We start from the raw sequence: 19,908 nt of genomic DNA, 5'->3' as shown, positions 1-19,908 counted from the left end.
GCAGCCGGAGTGTGGCCGAGATCCTGGCTGCCGATTGGGCGCGCTACCTGTCAGTCCCGTGCTGCCCATCCAAGGTTTGGTTGAGAATGCAGGTGGCGGCTGAGGCGCCTCAGATACTGCTAGGAGGGGCTGAGGAGACTTAATCGCCACCGTGCGTCCAAAAATGGGAACTGCATCTCTGGCGCCAGACACCTGCGAGCAGGTTCTCTTGGCTCTGCGTCCCGCCTCCCAGACACTTGCTGGCGGCCTCCCCCTCACCTATGCATCATTCCAGAACCAAAAGCCCAGCCCTCCAATTTCTCCGAATTCCTCAGGCAGGTGCAATAGAGAGGCAACTCTCCCAGACGAGCTCCCTTTTGAACCACCTTGAATGCGGTCCCTGGTCTACATCTTGCTGAAATGGTCTCAGCATAACGCTACCCCTCATAGAGCAAACGGTCACAAAATTTTAAGACTCCATCAAAACAAAGCATGATTTAGCTGATGTGTTCTCTGCTGGAAAGATCACAAGCTTGGCTATAGGCGTTTTTAAAAAGCAAGAGATTTTTTAAATTACCACGGGGGAAAAAAATCAACACTGCAGCCAGAATGAATGCCATAACTAAAAGGAATGTGTTGCATTTTGAACGACATGAACAGAATTGATTCCTGCGTGTGTGCTAACCATTCTGCGATACTGCAGATGACTGTGAATTCTACACTAATCAATTTTAAGATAAATTTTACTGCATTTTGGCAGACCTATGCATGAAAAACTACCAGCACATATGAGCACAAGAAATACTAGTTACCTTTTCTCTTCTCTAGTAAGGGCACCCTTGAAAATAAGGCATAGTGCATTGACATAAAATTCTTTCTTTAAGGTAATGAGTCCTCACTACATGTCTATTCTTGTGTTGGGCAGAGCCGTAGCATCTGCTTGGAGTTAGAAGGAGGCATAAAACGTTCTCATGAGCCGCTTCCATTTTATCGGAACACGTTTATGCATCAATAATGTGACAGCCTAGAGTGGTACACAACAACAACGTGTAGGAGATAAATTTCTCCCTGATCTCCATAAATGACAAAATTCAAGATACTAGCAGGCAAGGTGGACATGCCTGTTATCCCAGCACTCTAGGCGGCTGAGAGTCTCAGGAGGATTGAGCGTTCAAGCCCAACTAGGGCAAATTAGCAAGATCCTGTCTCAAAATAAAAAATAAAAAAAGGTTGGGGATGTAGCTCAGTATGAAGATCCTAGGTTCAATCCCCAGTACAGGTAGTGGTGGTGGTAGGGTTTAAAATAAAATTTTTCATAAATCAAATAATATATTTGGTGTAAAAGGCTATCCTTCATTCTGAGATGATTCTTTTGATGATAAAAATAACTTCCTTTATGAAATAATGATGGTAAACTGTAGTGGATTTTGTTTTCTTGGTGCTGAGGACCAAATCCAGGTCCTCACACATGCTAGGCAAGCACTTTACCACTAAGCTACATATCTGCAGCCCCATTGTATCTTGAGATTTTTTTTTTGGTACCGGGGATCAAATTCGGGACCTTTCGCTTGCGAGGCAGGCGACGGAACCACTGAGCTAAATCCCCGGCCCTCTTGGGTTTTTTTTCAAATGTCCCTCACTAGGGGAAAAAAAAAAAAAGGTATCAAGACCTACTGTTTGCCCATTTTATGTAATCCTAAAGTCACCAAACCACAAATCACCTCAATCCTGTTTCCACCATACAATAAATCCAGAAGAAAGAAATTATTTCAGAATAACTTGTGAGACAGGAAGGAGAAAAGGTAAAACAAAAATAGTGAGTCCCAATAAAAAGGATCAAGTCATTAGGGAAGTAATTTTGAAGTCACTCATTACATTCCTTAAAGTACTGACTAGAATCCCCTAATTTCCAATGTTTTCCATAATGAGTCAATCTCCCTGATAGATGGTAGACACTCTCTCTGCCAACAGAAGTGCAGGGGTTTTATTTTGTGGTACTGAGGATTGAATCCAGAGCCTATGTACTGAACTATATCCCCAGCCCTTTTTTGTTTTATATTTTGAGATAAGGTCTTGCTAAATTTCTAAACTGTAAAGGCTGGTCTCAAACTTGCAATACTCCTGCCTCAGTTTCTCAGAGTGCTGGGATCACAGGCATGAACTCGGCTATTCATTCTTGTATAGTACCTTTCCAAAAAGTACCCTCAAGTCTTCATGTCACGTCCAAGTCCTAGTAATTTCAGCTTCTGCACTTTTACTCTGCAAAACATGGATAGCCCATAATTCCGGCCACATTTCACACTTCATCTTTGTCTTCCCCTAGTAACTCCATCCTCCATCAGATATTTCCTTCTCCAAACCCACTGTACTTATAAAAAGCCAATCAGCCATTATGGTTCACTGTGGACTATTCTTACTTCCCAACCACCCTGAATTTATGCAGAGTGTGAATCCTCAATGATGACACCTTTGCACAGGTACTTCATGTGTTATTTTTAATACTGAGTTCAACCCGATATAGTATTCTGTTTTAGACACAGAAATTTAAAATTCAGAGAATACAATTTGGGGCCAGGGATTTAGCGCAGTGGTTCTGCCACCTGCCTCGCAAGCACAAGGTCCTAAGTTTGATCCCTGGTACAAAGAATAAATATATATATATATATATATATATATATATATACACACACACACACACACACACACACACACACACATACACACACATACAATTTGCTCAGGGTCACAGTTACAAAAACCCATATTGCTTAAAATAGAAGGCTTAAATCTACTCTTAGGTTCCAGCTCTTTTGTGTAACCGTGGACAGGTTACCTATTCTCTCTATCCCTATTTCCTCATCTGGGTATAAGGAAAAAGAAAAAGGGCCATATAGTCAGAGGCCCATAGTAAGGCTACCACACAGTAGGACCTGGACAGCATCAAGCTAACTGCTTTATCAGGAATCTTTTCTATCCCATTCCTTTTTTTTTTTTTAAACAAGGTCTTGCTAGATTGCCCATACTCGGCTCCAATTTGTGATCCTTTGCCTCAGATTCCCAAAGTGCTGGGATTACAGGCATGTGCCACTGTACCTGGCCCCACTGCCTTTTTTTTTAGGGGGAGGGAAACTAGGGATCAAACCCAGGGGTACTTTTACCATGGAGCTACACCCCAGCCTTTTAAACATTTTTTTTTTGGTACTGGGGATTGAACTCGGGTCCTTGCGCTTGCGAAGCAGGCGGCGGAACCACTGAGCTAAATCCCTGGCCCCTTTTAAATATTTTTACATCTTTTTTTTCTTTTTTTTAAAGATAAGAGTTATGGTAAATTGCCCAGGCTGGTCTGGAACTTGAGGTCCTTTTGCCTCAGTTTCCCACTGGGACTACAGGCATGCACTATGATACCCAGCGCCCACTGTCATTTACACATAAAATCAAAGTGCTGAGAACCCTAGTGGGTGCCCAGAGAGTGAGTAGAACACATACTAGGTAGTAAATTTGTTGCTGCTGTTGACACACTCAAAGGAAATCTACAAACTTCATGCATTTCTGAACTAAGAAAATGTGAATAATCTAGCCCAGGTAAGTTTCCTGTCATGAGGGAAAGAAAGGCACATATGCATCAAGTGATTAACACAGAAAAAAAACAAACAGGGAATCTAAGGTGTTGGCGCCATATTAGGGGACTTCCCAAATGTTTTCTGGTTCTTTTTATTACTGTATGATTCATCAGCGTTACTGCGCACTGTACATATACAACTGAAAATTGTTATGACCTTATGAAGCAGGGCTCTAGGCACTGGACCCAGGTCTTTACTGCTTTTAAGGAACTGAACACTCAGCCCAGAGGCAAATGCAGAACAAAAACAAAGTTTCACTTTTCTGTACCAGTCAAGCAACCACATGAAGGAATAAGCATTTTTTAATCTTCGTTACATAAAATGCTAACTTCTTGTCAGGACATACTACAGACTATGCATTAGATGAAATTATTTTTGACAAACTTCCTATAATCTTTTTATTAATTTACAGAGGGAATATAGCACCTTTCATCCAAAGAACTGAAGGTGCTTTACAAACATTAGCATTTAAAAAACAATTACATTTAAAAATCTGGATTCTTGCTGTTAAATCTGACAATTTTCTGGAAGCTGACGGAAAGCGAAATCTATTTCCGACAATGACAGAGGCTCAGAAAGAGTCCTGATTTGCTTTCACAATATAGGCATTTTCCAAAACCTGGTGCTGGGTTTACAAAGCAAAAAACACACACATATCTCAATGCAATCAACAATATTTCGAACCTTATTTCAAAAGAAAAACTCAAGGTTTAAGACATCAAACTCTTCCAACAGTTCTAGACATCCAGATAGAATAGGAGCTGATTGGCGCAGGTTGCACATTAGATGTACTCTTGATCCAGGCTTGGCAGGATCACACCCAAAGACATTTAAAGGAGTGAGATTTGTCAAGGTGATACAGTAACCTACAAAAGCTAGCCAAGAGCAATTCAGCCAAAAAGAAAAGGGAGTAAATGGCAATTCAAAGTAGACAGTTCTCACTAGAGCCCAAGACATTTTATTAGAAACCAAGTATATTGTAGACAAATAAAAATAGTTCTTACCCCCATTAATACAACATAAGGGAATTTACATTCAGCCTAGATACAGGGAGTAACAGATCCTCCTCCTACAAATCTATGACTTGGAAGTATCTCCCACCACGTGATTTCTCTATGTAATACATAGCCCTTATTAGAGGGATTCAAATATTCCTTTTAGGCTTACAAAGTCCAATACATTCACTCTCTCTTCCCTTTACATATCTAAATAGTAAAAACTATTTTCTTTCCATGCAAAAAGCCATTATTCAGTTGAAGAGAAATCAAGCAAAAGAGAGATGGCAGTTAAGGAGTGGGCAGATTATTGGCACATGCCCAGTTAGTGACAAACAAATGCAGTCTGCTATGACTTTAAAAATATAAAACAAGAGGGCCAGGGATTTAGCTCAGTGGTTCTGGTGCCTGCCTCACAAGTGCAAGGTCCCGAGTTCAATCTCTGGTATCAAAAAAAAAAAAAAAAGTCACATTATAGGGAGAATGAAAACAGTCACATAAACCTAAGCGAAGGAGTGTCAAATGGAAAGACAGGCCTGAGGGTTTCTGGTTTATTCCTACAACTCAAAAGTAGTGACGGGCAAGCACTTAAATACAATTTATGGTAATAGGAAAACAAATACTGCAGAGAGCTGTTCCAAGACCACATCAAGTTGTCTGCATCATTAGTTTCCAGTGTTTCACAATTAGTAAAATACATAGCTACAAATCCCTGTGAGATACAAATACCTTTCCACCTGAATTACACTGCGGTCAAGGCAGCAACACAGAGCTACAGACCCAACATTAGTTCAAGTGTATGCAGCAATCTCAGCCGCTTCTTTCACATAGCTATACAATTAAAAGCTGTACAAGGAGCTCAGTGGTTGGGGAAAAATAAAATCAAAACAGTATTGTGCTCATTCAGTAAAAGAAAACCCTGATGAAAAATTATGGGCCAAGAAGCTTAGACTACAATTTTATTGCATTTTTAGGTAACCTGGAAGTTTTTATCCCGAAGGGGAAAAGTTGGTTTCAAAACTACCTGAACAGATGCTAAAGTGCTTTATTAATTGGCTGGCTTCACACAGATTTCCTGGGATGACAAAAATTAAGTATAGTAGTGAAGGGATACCAACTATTTCACAAAATGGTACATTCCAACATCTTTTATGGCTACAGCCATAAGAGATACTGGAACACTTGTCCTTATTAAGTGGACAATTGCATATCAAGAACTGATCATCACAACCCTTTGGATATTCAAATTACACAAAGCCAAAATAGGGTATCACAGACTTTTACAAAAAAAAGAAGTCTGTTTCTTTCTACACTTTAAATAATCTGCTTCAGATTACAGTTCACAAATACAAGTCCAGGCTTTTCAACCTTTCCAGTTGCAGTTAAAAAATGAACACTTTCTAAAAGTTAAGGTCAAGTGTTACAGCAAGAAAAGAATGACTCCTATTGAAAAGTACATATATTTTTACTTAATGATATTCATGATAGATTGTAAACCGGATCAGTCACATTTCACTTAACTGGTAACAAATGAACACATCAGCATTATAAGTATTAAATGTTTTTCTATTACTATAGAGGATATAAACCAAAACATTAATATGGCAGTTATGTTCTTTAGGCACAGTTTAGTGATTTTTTAAAAAATAAATACTACTGGATTTCAACTGAAATTTTAAACTTAATAACTAAAAGGTCAAGAACTGATTAGAGAAAAAAAGAAAAAGGAGTAACTTTAAGATAACAATGTAAGCTGTTTAAAAGTTCTAACACTTAACCTATCTGGGTTTTAAGATTATTTTATTAAAAAATACAAGGAATCTGAAAAAAGATCAATACAATTTTCATAATGTACAAAGTCATAAGCTGTAGCAGTTTTAACTAAATTTAAAAACACAACAAGGAGGGCAGCCCTTTAGACCAATTTATTTTATATCCTTTTAAAATATCATCCAACAAAGGACAATGAAGTTTACAGCTGGGGCAGGTATACATAACTCAAGGCATCTCTAGTCCATCATGCCCACTGAATAACAACTTTGCTGCTGAAATTTCTTAAAACTTACCAAACTAAAACAAAGGCTGAATGATACAAAAAGAGGAGTATTTCGGTGTAATTGTCAATTAGTTTTTTTAAAAAAGGAAACACATTCTGTTTCCTCAGACTAGTAAATAAGCAAGAGGTACATGCAGCAGTGTGAGTTTTAAGACATTTTTCAAGTCTTCTCAAATGAGTCCAAGGTGGGGATGAGATGGGGGAAGAAAACTGATAGAAAAACATTACTATAGACACCATGACAAACAATAAATTTAGATAATTTAAAATTAAAAAAAAAAGGCAAGAGGCAGCATTTCAGCAGCAAAGTGCTCAATAAAAAGTATATCATAGGGGGATACAAGAAAGTTGGGGTAAGAAGGGGGCAGAAAAATGGGTCAGCAGGATGGGTGAAGGCCTCAAAGGAAATACGGCGTCGTCGTTCTTGGAGGAATAACACGTTCTGAATCTGGAACTGCCCGGAATAACTTTGGTTCTCTTGTATTCACGTCTTTGAAGACCATGATGGAAGCAATATTTCCACAACGATAGCAGTAGTTAGGAGCAGACCACACTGTGACCAGCTTCTCGTCAAACATAAACTTATAGCCTTCGTGCACAAGCTGATGTGCTCTGCAGATGAGTTTTAAGTTGTTGATATGAACAAACTGCAATTTAGAAAGGCTTTGTAAGTATTTGGCACATTTTTTAAAAAATTCAGCAGATTTTAAAATCATTTAAATAAAGTACCAAATCCTGTTACTATTACACTTCTCATGATTTCAGAACCTATTCTGTAATTATCCCCAATAACTTTAGTAAGTTTAGGCAAACAGTTGCTTTGGGCCAAGTCAATAATAGAGCCATAGAAATTGTAGTGCCCCCCCCCCAAAAAAACTGTAGTGCCACACATTACAAGTATATGCTTGTAATTCTAGCACCTTGGAAGGCAGGAGGATTGTCAGTCTGGACAATTCAGAAAGACTCTGTCTCAAAAATAAAACGAAAAGAAAGGAAAAAAAAATCAAAGAAATTGTACAGCCATATAATTAGAATTTTCTGAACTAGGTGCTATGTTACAGGCCTATACTCCCAGCTACTTGGAAGGTTGAGACAGGAAGACTAGTGGATCCCTTGAATTTCAGACCAACACTGGCAACACAGCAAGGCCTCATCTCAAAATCAAAAGAGAGCTAGGAATGGTGGCACATGTTTGTTGTCAGCACTAGGGAGGCTGAGACAGGATGATTCTAAGTTCAAGGCCAGCCTGGACTATATAGTGAGATCCTGTCTCAAAAAATCTAAACTAAACTAACTGAAAGACAGAGAGATTGGGAGAAAAGTCGGGGGGAGGGAAGAAAGTTAGACAGTTTTAGATGAAAACCATTCCAATAGTACTATCAGATATTAAATACTTGTTTTTTATGGATTAATAGATATTTCTATCAATAATTTATTGAGGATTTAGCATGTGCAATTCTCGTAGTAATTTTGAAAGAGATTTACTGTCCTTTTTGCAAATTAAGGTAAGACAGCTCTGACTGAATAAATAACTTACCTAAGTAAAGGTACACCAATGGGACCAGAGCCTGGTTCTCTGATTCAATTATGCTGGAGCATTTCCCAGTATAATGTCTCTTTGTGTATGGATATAGTTGCTTTTGTTTTGTTTTCTGTTTTACAGTGTTGGGGATCAAATCTACAGCATGCTAGGCAAGTGCTCTACTACTGAGCTACATCTCCACTCTGTGTGCATGTTTAATTGAACATAGTTGAACTTCAAAAGTTACCTAATTTAGGGCTGGGGATTTAGCTCAGTGGTTCCGGCGCCTGCCTCGCAAGCGGAAGGACCTGAGTTCGATCCCCAGTACCAAAAAAAAAAAAAAAAAAAATGGCCTAATTTAGCCTACTGTGGTACTGCACACCTGTAATCTCAACTACTTGGGAGACCAAGGTAGGAGGATCACAAGTTTGAGGTCAAGCTGGGTAACTTAGTTGAGACACTGTCTCAAAATTAAAATTTTATTTTTTGAGGTAATAAGGATTGAACTGAGGGTCTGTATACTCAGCTATGTCCCTAACCCATTTTTGCTTTTGTTTGAGACAGGGACTGGCTAAGTGGCTAAACTGCCTGGGTTAGGCTCGAACTGGTGACTCTCTACCTCAGCCTCCCAGAGTACTGGGATTATAGGTGTGTATCACCACACTTGGATTATTACTTTTTTTTTCTTTTACACTAATGGAGATTGAACCCAAGGTCTCATGTGTGCTAGGCAAATGCCATACCACTGAGCTCCATCCTCAACCCACTATCTTGTTACTTACCTGCTACTTTATGCAAATAACCAAGTGGATGCTAGAGTATGGGCTTTTACTATATAATCTCTTAACCATTAAGGGAGGACATAAATAAATAAACTGAACTAGAAATTTGAAATCCAGAGCCTCCACTGTCTAAGGAAATTATACTGAAAGTTTGTTATGTGGAGCTATCATAGGTCTTTCACCAAGCAACAAACTACCTTCCACAAAATTTTACCTTACCTCATTTGTGACCTTTGCTCCAAAAAGCCAACCTGCTCCTCGAGGACTGATTGCCCAAGTATCCACATCTTCAGGATCTGACCAAACCAGGTCACAAAATGCTCCTTTATGAGGAATTTCTTGGTTCCGTTCAATGGTTCGAATTTGATCCAGTGTTTTGATATCAGGAGATAAACCACCATGAACACACAAAATCTGCTCATCTATTAACTAACCAAAAAAGGATAATAAAGAATTAAATGTATAATAACAAATGCAGCCATTTCTAAATTCATCAATGAATGCTAAAGATAGCAATATAATTGAGATGACAATTAGATAAAAGTATGCAATGTGTTATACGCAGAAAAATACTTAAAAGTCTTAAGAAGATTCACATAAACTTACAGCTGCTACTGTGAGCATGTCAAAAACTTTGGTACAGTATCTCCAAGCATTAGCATTTCCATATTTGGTTTGGCACTCATCTGTGAAAGAAATGGAAGTGTTCTCATTAATAAAGCTCTGAATTTGCCAACCAAAACAAATATATCCAATACTAAAATACTTTCAATGCAACAGAAATGCAGCTTAAACTAGAACAGAAAGCTATGACACATATTTAGGCCTATTAGGTCCTTCATATAAAGGCAAAAGAAGCCTAGTGTCTCACCATAAATATATCCCTTTTCATTGCAGGAATGGCCCTAAGATGTAGTTGAAATTATCTGCCAAAATGCTCTCATCAGGAAGAATTAACTACTAATTTCACACAAACCAAGCAAATGGCTTCAGTAGTTATGTTAATACTAGTCAATTTTACCAATCAGATTCATTTACTTAATATTACTGCCATATGCCGACAATAATAAAATTATACATTATATGATCCTTAATTACAGGAGCATGGATAATCCCTATCTCAACATTTCTCAGTCCTAAATTATCTATTCTAAGATTTTCTGTCGATTGTGTCACTAAGTACTATTTTATATACAAACACTATATCTAGATATAGATAGATATAATAAGTGTTATATATTTAGATTTGCATATCCCTAATTTAAACATCTGAAATCCAAGATGCTTCAAATCATGTTTGAGGATGAAGATCATGTCTCATGTGGAAAATTCTACACCTGACCTCATGTGACAGGTCTTGATCAAAATTCACGCACACTAAAAATATAGGCTGTTATCTCTTATCAGAAATGTTTACAAGACTGAAGCAGATGGATCATAAATTCAAGGCTATACAGGCTACAAAGCTAGTCTGAGCTACACAGCGAGATTCTGTCTCAAAAACCAAAATAAGAAAAGAAATGCTTGTGACCAGAAGTGTTTGGATTTTGGAATATTTGCATAGATTTACTAATTGAGCATGCCTAATCTAAAGATGTGAAATCCAGTACACTCCCAAATCTGAAACTTCCAAATGTCGAAAATGCTCCAAAATTCAAAACTCTTGGAGTGTCATGATCGCACCCCAAGTCTCGGATTTTCGAGCTGATGGTTTTTTTTTTTTTGGTACCGGGGATCGAACTCGGGTCCTCAGCTTGCAAGGCAGGTGCCAGAACCACTGAGCTAAATCCCTGGCCCGGAGGTGATGATTTCAGTTAAGGGCTGCTTGACTTCTTGACTTCCACCTTAGGCTAGATACACAAAGTATATATGAAACATTAATAAACTCTGTGTTTAGAATTGGATCTCATCCTCAACATCTGTAAACATTCCAAAATTCAAAAAAAATTCAAAATCCAAAACACTTCCTGGTCTCGAGTATTTTGGATAAGGGATACTTGACCTGAACATTATATTATGCTTGAGTTTTATATGTTATATTAGCCTTGTAAAAAATTACATTTTAGGGCCAGAAATTTAGCTCAGTGGCACCATGTCTGCCTCTCAAACCCAAGGTCCTGAGTTCGATCCCCAGTACCAAAAAAAAATTACATTTTACATAACTTTTTTTTTTTTTTTTTTGGTACTGGGGATTGAACTCAGGTCCTTGCGCTTGCGCAGCAGGTGACGAAACCACTGAGCTAAATCCCCGGCCCACTAATGTTTTTTTTTTTTGAGACAGGGTCTCACTATGTAGTTCAGGGTGAACTTGAATTCACTATGAAGCCCAGGCTGGCCTCAAACTCGCAGTGATCCTCCTGCCTCACCCTCCCAAGAGCTGGGAATACAGGCATGTGCCAGCACACCCAGCCTATCTAACATTATATTACAGATGTAAGAGTCACATGCAGTCATACACTGCCAACACCTCAATCACTGACAGAGCACATATATAACGGAGGTCCTATAAGATTATATCACCTTAGTCTGTAGCCATCCTAATTTGTGTAAGTACACCCTATGATGTACACACAACAAAATCACCTGATGATGCATTTCTCAGAATTTATAGTAAGTACATATTAGTGTTTCTTTACTGAGCTAACACCACAGTATACTATCCAAAATACTTATTGTTTTGTAAAAGAACCAATAGCTTTTTATGAATAAAAAAATCAGAAGTAGGGCCAGGGATTTAGCTCAGTGGTTTTGTTGCCTGCTGCCCAAGTGCAAGGACCCAAGTTCAATCCCTGATACCAAAAAAGAAAAAAAAAAAAAAAATCAGAAGTAACTTGTAGTCCTGGGGATGGTGTCATGTACCTATAATCCCAGCATTTTGGTACCAGTTGATTTTTTTTTGGGGGGGTACCAGGGATTGAACTCTGGTCCTTCTGCTTGCACAGCAGGCAGCGAAACCACTGAGCTAAATCCCTGGCCCCTATCCCAGCACTTTGGAAGACTGAGGCAGGAGGGTCACCGAAAGTTTGAGGCCAGACTGGGCCACATAGTGAGTTTAAGGCCAGCCTGAACTAAAAATTAAGATCTGTCTGAAACTAAATAAATAAATTTTTTAAAAAACCAACTTAAAAATAACTCGATGTCCAAAGGGACTGCTTTAAATCAATTCTGGTACATTCATACAGTATAATGTAATACTGTAGAGCCATAAAAATAACATCCACAAAGTGAAAAGACGGGGCTCAACATGGCATTTCACATGGGTGTGTGTGCCCACATATGTACACACAAACACACAATAGCTTGGAATGAGCTCTCAAATTTGAATGTGCAATACATTCACATTTGGTAGATCCTAGTGTCCCATCCCAAAAGATTCTGATATTTGAGTCTGAGGAAGGACCCAGTAACCTACATTTTTAATAAGCACTCGGTGATTCCAGTGTCGCAAGTGTAGGTTTACACTTTGCCACACTGATTTAGAAAGATATATACCAAAAAGTTGACAATGGTCTTCTCTTTACGGGAAGATTTTCAGTTGATGAAGTAGGCAAGTTAAAGAGTAGTCAAGTAGGGAGAAAAAAATATAAAGTACCAGTATGACTTGTGCATATTTTGTTCAAAAAGAAAAGAAAATATTCAGAATCAGAAATAGAAGATCTTACCATAAAATCCATACACCTGTGTTATCTGTCTACTTTCATGATTTCCTCGTAAAAGTGTAATACGGTCAGGCCATTTAGCCTTTAGTGCAAGAAGATAAGTGAAGGTCTCCAAACTATAGTAACCTCTGTCTACAAAATCACCCTGTAGTGCAAAAGTTCACAGTTACAAATAATACAATAGCTACAATAGTCTTTTAAACTTATATTAAAGCACATAATCTCAGAGACACAGCCAAATAACAATAATTAAGACTCACACATTAAATTACTGTATGTATGTGTAAATTAGATTTTAACAAAAACTCAAATGGAGCCAGATTTGGTGTAAACCTGTAATCTCAGTATTCCAGAAGCCTGAGGCAGGAGACTTTGGAGTTTAAGCCTAGCGTGGGGAATCTAATGACAACCTTTCTCAAAGTAAAAATAAATAAATAAAAAGGGTGGGAATGTAGCTCAGTGTAAAAGCCCTAAGTTGAATCCCCAGTCCCCACTGGAAAAATAAAAAAATAAAAACAAGCAAACAAAACCTCAAATTAAAGTAAATAAACTTTCTACTAAAATGTTTGTACTTCACTTATGATTCAGAAGAGGCCTGGGCCGGAAATATAGCTCAGTGGTGCAGCACCTGCCTGGCAAGCTCGAGGCCCTCAGTTTGATTCCCAGTATAATAAAAAAAAAAAAATCTGCTTAAAATGGTAGCCCTTAGTACCTGGAAATTTATATTTGGGCCAGGGATGTAGCCCAGTGACATAGCGCCTGCCTGGCAAGTGCAAGGTCCTGAGTTCGATCCCCAGTACAGGAAAAAAAAAAAAAAGAAGAGGCCTATGGGAATCTGCAGGCAATTTTTGTAAATATTTCTCCCTAAAAAAAAACATCACTTTTCAATCTTCTACTACCTATATTAGATGCTAAGTAAAAGATCTGGTACTAGGATTGAACTGAAGACCTTTACAGAGATACATCCTCAGCTCCCCCCAGCTTTTTTTTTTTGAGACAGTGTCTCACTAAACTGCTGAACTGCTGAGTTACCCAGACTGGGCTTGAACTTAAGATCCTTCTGCCTCAGCCTCCCACAGTGCTGGGATTACAAGTGTGCAATACATGCCTGGTTCAAATATTTTTAATTATTTAAATTAAAAAATTTTAAATTATACCAGAAGAGCTGCCTCCTTAAAAAGAGGTTCTTTTCAATAAAAACAAGTATAATTATAAGTGTTTTAGATTCAGCTTTGTATTTAACAAGTGCATACAGTAACATGATATTTACCGTTATGTTTAATGTAGGCCAATATTATGCTAATAGGAAAACAGCTCAAAGAATAGGAAGGTGACTCAAACTTTCAGAAGAAATAATTACAGGGCTGGGGATTTAGCTCAGTGGTTCTGCTGCCTGCCTCGCAAGCTCAAGGACCCAAGTTCAATCCCCGATACCAAAAAAAAAAAAAAATTACAGAAGGATTCAAAAACAGTTCAAGAGTAACATCATGTACCAAAAGGAAAGGAAGCACTCAAGGTAACAGTAAATATGTGTTAGGAAAATGTATGGAACACAAAACATATTCATCCAGGCATAGCTCAATTAAGACATAAAAATGAATGTGTAAAAAGTTTGATAAAATAACAGTATGTTGAAGACTTATGCCTTAACCCAGTGGTTCTACACTATTTTTCTGCCGGCTACTGCCAGCTATGACCCAGACCTATTTGTAGTTTATAAAGCAATTATAGGAGGTGGTAAAATGTAGGAAAGTACAGAATTATCTTTCCATACATTTAAATACTGATTATCACATGGTAATGAAATTATTATCCAATTTACATGAAATAACCCAAATTTTCAATTTTAAATAAGCACATAATATTACTGTTTACATACCATAAATATGTAGTTTGTGTCAGGAACCTGACCTCCAGTTCTGAATAGTTCACAAAGGTCATAAAACTATAAAAGAAAGGTAATATATGCTGATTATGAATTCCTGTTCAAGAGAAAAATAAGCTGAGAATAAAATGTGCAAATAATCAGTAGTAAGAGGACTCCAAATATTTACATTTAAGGTAAAGCATAAGCAAAACTGCCAAATCCATAGTTTCCAGGCCTTGGAAAAGCACTAAACAAGCTCACCAAAACCACAGTCATTCCTCCATCATTAGTTATAAACCCTCCCCTCCTAAATATCTTTCCATCTTTCTTAAGAATTCTGAAACCATTTACCAGTCATCTAACTTCTCAGTAAGATAACCTAACCACCCTGACCATATTCAGCATCCATTTTAATAAGACAAAAGTGAATAAGTGATATGAATTTTTTCAAAAATAAAAAAATAAAAATAAGAAAGAATTTTTTTCAAGCCAAGCATAGTGGCCCACACATGTGATCCCAGCATTTTCAGGCAGGATGATTGCCATGAGTTCAAGGCTAGCCTGGGTTACACAGTGAATTCAAGTCCAGCCTGAACTACATAGCAAAACCATGTCTCAAAAAACAAAAACACCTGAGTTTGATCCATGGTACCAAAAAAAAAAAAAAATTTTATTGTTCCCTTCTAGTACATAAAACACCTCTCTGTGAAAGAAGTATACTTACCACCCCATGGATATATATCCATGGATATATATATGATGTGTGTCTCATATGTCATTTATATATGACAGTCTGAGCAGTAAAAAAGACATATATATGTTATTTCTCATAATATATATTTATCTTCTTTTTTTTTTTTGAGACATAGTCTAATTATGTTGCTCAATTTGCTTTCAAATTCCTGGTCTCAAGCAATGCTCCCACTTCAGCCTTCTGAGCGCCGGGACTACAGGTGCACGCTACCATGCCCTGCTCTTCATCTTTTTTAGAAAGCTATCTGTTCAAATCCTGGGCCGGGGATTTAGCTCAGTGGTTTCGCTGCCTGCTGCACAACCACAAGGACCTGAGTTTGATCCCTGGTACCCAAAAAAACCATTTCAAATCCTAAAAAAATAAAAAAACATTTCAAATCCTATTATCATGTTTATAAGCTCTGGCCTAATAATTCTATTCCTGTGACCACATCCTAAGGGGGAAAAAAAAATCAAATGATATTTTAAAATATGGTATAACATCATTTACAATAAAAGAAACATGATCTATCCACTCAAGGACTTTATGTATTCATGAATAATGATTACGCTGAAAACTATGTAGCAAAATGGAAAATAAGTTATATAGTACACAAAACTATAATACAGGGCCAGGGATATACCTCAGTAGTTCCGACGCCTGCCTCAAAAGCACAAGGTCCTGAGTTCGATCCCCAGTACCAAAAAAAGAACAAAACTATTATACAACTACACAATTTTATTATGAAAAATAAGTGAGTGTGGAGCTGAGCATAGTTGTGCATGCCTGTAATCCCAGCACTCTGGATGCTGAGACAAGAGGATTTCTAGTCCAAGGACAGCCTGGGCTACATACATAGTTCCAGACTGGGCTGGAGTACAGGATGAGACTTTGTCTCAAAACACCAAATCAGACCCGGCCGGGGATTTATCTCAGTGGCACTGCACCTGCCTCATAAGCACAAGGTCCTGAGTTCGATCCCCGGTACAGAAAGAAAGAGAAGAAAGAGAAGAAAGAAAGAAAGAAAGGAAAAGAAAGGAAAAGAAAAAAAGAAAGAAAGAAAGAAAGAAAAGGAAAGGAAAGGAAAAGGAAAGGAAAAGGAAAAGGAAGGAAAGGAAAGGAAAGGAAAGGAAAGGAAAGGAAAGGAAAGGAAAGGAAAGACAAGACAAGACACCAAATCAGGTCGGGGATTTAGCTCAGTGGTTCTGCCACCTGCATCGAAAGTGCAAGATCTGAGTTTGATCCCCGGTACCAAAACAAAATAAAACAAAAAACAAACAAAAAGAACACCAAATCAGTGGTGACAAACACCTGTAATCCCAGCAACTCAGGAGGTTGAGGCAGGAGGATTGCTGGGAGTTCAAGGCCAACCTGGGCTACATAGTGATTTCAAGGCCAGCCTGAACTACATAGTGAGACCCTGTATCCAAAAAAGTAAAAAAAATCACCAGCATCTCTTATACCTCAAGTGAATGATACACTGGTTATTTGGAAAATGGAAATGACATTTCCTTACATATACTGAAAAGCTCCTATTTGTTAATATCATCATCACCTTATCAGAAAGTCTTGGCCAGAGATTTAGCTCACTGGTTTCACTGCCTGCTGCGCAAGCGCGAGGACCCAAGTTCGATCCCCGGTACCAAAAAAAAAAAAAAGAACAAAACAAAAAAGTCTTTCAAGGTCCAGGGATTTAGCTCAGTGGCACCTTGCCTGCCTTGCAAGGGCAAGATCCTGAGTTTGATCCCTAGTACCAAAAAAAAAAGTCTTTCAAAGTATCAGAAGCTGTCACACGGTAGTAGACTCAAATTTTCAAAAATTTCAATTTTTCATTAATAAATTCAAATATTATCATTTGCAATAAATACTATTGTTTTCTTTGAAATAACTATCTTATTTCCATCACTTTTGTAAAAATGGTTGCCAAAAAGCCAAGTCTGAATAACAAGTTTGTCATTCATTCTCTCCAGTAAAAATAATGTTTAATAAAAAGGGGCTAGAGGGCCAGGGGATTTGGCTCAATGGCACCAAGCCTGTCTCCAAAGCACAATGTCCTGAGTTTGATCCCTGGTACCAAAAAAAAGGGGGGCTGGAAAGGGTAGCAAGCCACAAGGCAACTAACAGAGACAGGTTCTAGCTTACACATTAAGTACTAAACAATTACATACAAGGATAAAATTGAGTCACAATGCATTGAATACCAAATTCAAAGAGTTTTATAGCAGTACCAAAGTATGACTGGATATCACATAGAGGGTTCATATAAAAAATATCTATAGCTGGGAGTGGTAGCTCACACCTGTAATCCCAGTACTCTGTAGGCTAAGGAAGAAGAATCACCTCAAGTTCAAGGCCAGCCTGAACCACATAGTGAGACACTGCCTCTAAATCAATCAATCAATCTACAGATTATAAGAAAAAGATCAACCAAAGGAAATAAGGACAATTCACAGATGTGGGAACCCAGAACTAATAAACAGCCTCAATAGTATCCAAGAAAATGTAGGGCTGGGGATTTAGCTCAGTGGTGCCACCGCCTGCCTCGTAAGCACAAGGTCCTGAATTTGATCCCCAGTATCAAAAAAAAGAAAATGAAAATTATATTTTAGAACAAGAGGTCTATATTTTAAAACTTCATAGCCCCGCACTGATGACATTTTACCAGTGTGATAATACCACATGCAATGAGAGGAAGACTACAATGAATTCTCATACATTTCTGGTGGGAATATCAACTGCTACAGCTTTGGAAACCCATCTGGCAATATACAGTACAAGTAAAGGTGACCAAACTTAATGGCCTAGGTAGGTATGTACAGGAAATTTTCATACATGTACTCAAGATAACATATGCACAAATATTCTTTTTTTTTTTTTTATACCGGGGATCAAACTCGGGTCCTTGCGCTTACGCAGCAGGCGGTGAAACCACTGAGCTAAATCCCCGGCCCTGCATAAATATTCTTGCAATTCTGAAACAGAAAAAGTGCTAAAAATAAATAAGCAGCTACTTCAGCTTATGACTTTAAAAGGTATACAAATACTTTCCTTTGAGTAAACCATCTTTTCTCAGTGTCCAACAAATATGCACTATGTATACAGTACTTCTCATTCCATCACACATTGTGAATGTGGAATGACCAGTCAAAAGAGGTACCAACAGTCTTACCCTCCAACTGCTTTTTTTTTTGTACCAGGGATCAAACTCAGGACCTCGAGCTTGCTAGGCAGGCAGCAGCACCACTGAGCTAAATCCCCGGCTCTAACTGCTTTTGTACCACCTGAGGGTCTGCAGGCCTCACTTGTGTGGTAGCTAAAGGTCAGTATGTAATTCCTTCCCTAGATAACACTGTTTCCATGCTCTGCACCACATACTTGCTAATATGTCCATTCACACTCAAAACTCAATCTTGCAATTCCAGTACTGCCCAAGGGGAAGGAATTGTGGAAATTCCAAAGGACATCTCTTAGATTTGATTTAATCAGTCCTATGGTTCTGATTAATAATTTTTTTTTTGGCACCAGGGATCTAACTCAGGACCTTGCGCTGGGGATTTGGCTCAGTGGTTTCGCCGCCTGCTGCGCAAGCACAAGGACCCGAGTTCGATCCCCCGTACCAAATCAATCAATCAATCAATCCCCAGCCCGATTAACAATTATTTTTAAGGGTCAAGTATAAGAGAAACAATGTTCACAGTTGGGTAGTAGTTTTAAATTAACATGCAAAAGGAACCCAAACAAATTTCAAATCTCAGTGCTGTGCCTTAGTGGCTATGAAAGTTTGGGTCAATTCTTCAGTTCGTTAGTCTCTTTCATTCTTTACAAAATGATTTTATCTCATTGGATTCTTAAAACAATTTCACATGGAGTATGTGAAAAAGTACGTTGTTGACCTTGAGACACAAAATAAATGTTAGTAAGACTTGTATGCTGGACTGAAGATATATAATACAGAAATGTTTGAGGTTGTCTCTGACTTCCTGAATTTAATTATGACTGTAATTCATATACGGTAAAGTCCTTAATAACACAAGTAGCCCCTGAATTTTAATTTTATAAGCAGGGAACACACTACTCATATAACTATCTTTTATGTTAGCAAAATACAAATGTTTACTACAGTTTTGGAGAGAAGTGTTATGTACACTTAAAAAAAGAGAGAGAACATTAACAGTTAAAAGATGACAGACATAATGGGGCCTCTACTTAGAAGCAGATGATGACATGCAGATGTCGGACTATAACCTCAGCTCCGGAAAAGGGGGTGGGCAGACAAAAACCCTTGTTATGTAGCCAAAATAGGCCTTTATTAATGGAATGGTCTCTAATCAGGGCCAATGTAGGTGCATTTCTGCCCTGTTACATGGTCATATTTAAGGCAGGAAAATTACAAAGACAGTAAGCCCACCGGCATTCATAAATACTGCACTGCTCACAATGTATTATTGCGTTATAGCCCCAATGACATTGTATACATAGAGTAGGCTATGAATGATCTCTTCAGCTTTTATTCCAAGTGAAAAAATTCTACAAATACACATAAGGTTCCCAACTAAGTAAACACTGAGAGTAGAGTCTAATGATAAGATGCACTCGGCATTCCTCCTGTCACTGCTTGGAAATTCTTTTTTTTGTTTTTTTGAGACAGAGTCTCGTTATGTAGTTCAGACCAGGCTTGAACTCACTATGCAGCCC

At 38.1% G+C, this 19,908-nt stretch overlaps 1 protein-coding gene across 1 annotated transcript in view; it reads right to left on the bottom strand.

Moving 5' to 3' along the window:
• Window positions 1-3,674: 3,674 nt before the first annotated feature.
• The window catches only part of Ppp6c (protein phosphatase 6 catalytic subunit), a 39,604-nt gene continuing 23,370 nt past the window's right edge, over window positions 3,675-19,908 (bottom strand). The window contains exons 3-7 of the mRNA XM_004849382.3: window positions 14,493-14,558; window positions 12,617-12,758; window positions 9,561-9,640; window positions 9,174-9,383; window positions 3,675-7,297 (exon numbers count right to left, since the gene is read on the bottom strand). Coding sequence (XP_004849439.1) covers window positions 7,049-7,297; window positions 9,174-9,383; window positions 9,561-9,640; window positions 12,617-12,758; window positions 14,493-14,558 — 747 coding nt within the window. The 3' untranslated portion in view covers window positions 3,675-7,048. The remainder of the gene's footprint in view (window positions 7,298-9,173; window positions 9,384-9,560; window positions 9,641-12,616; window positions 12,759-14,492; window positions 14,559-19,908) is intronic.

Source organism: Heterocephalus glaber, unplaced genomic scaffold (genome assembly GCF_053883595.1).
Source record: "Heterocephalus glaber isolate CG9 unplaced genomic scaffold, H.glaber_assembly_v1.0 deba00001479, whole genome shotgun sequence".
In the NCBI taxonomy this organism is placed as follows: Eukaryota; Metazoa; Chordata; class Mammalia; order Rodentia; family Bathyergidae; genus Heterocephalus; species Heterocephalus glaber.
Note: the sequence above shows the minus strand (reverse complement) of the source record. Positions and strands in the feature narration are given on the sequence as shown.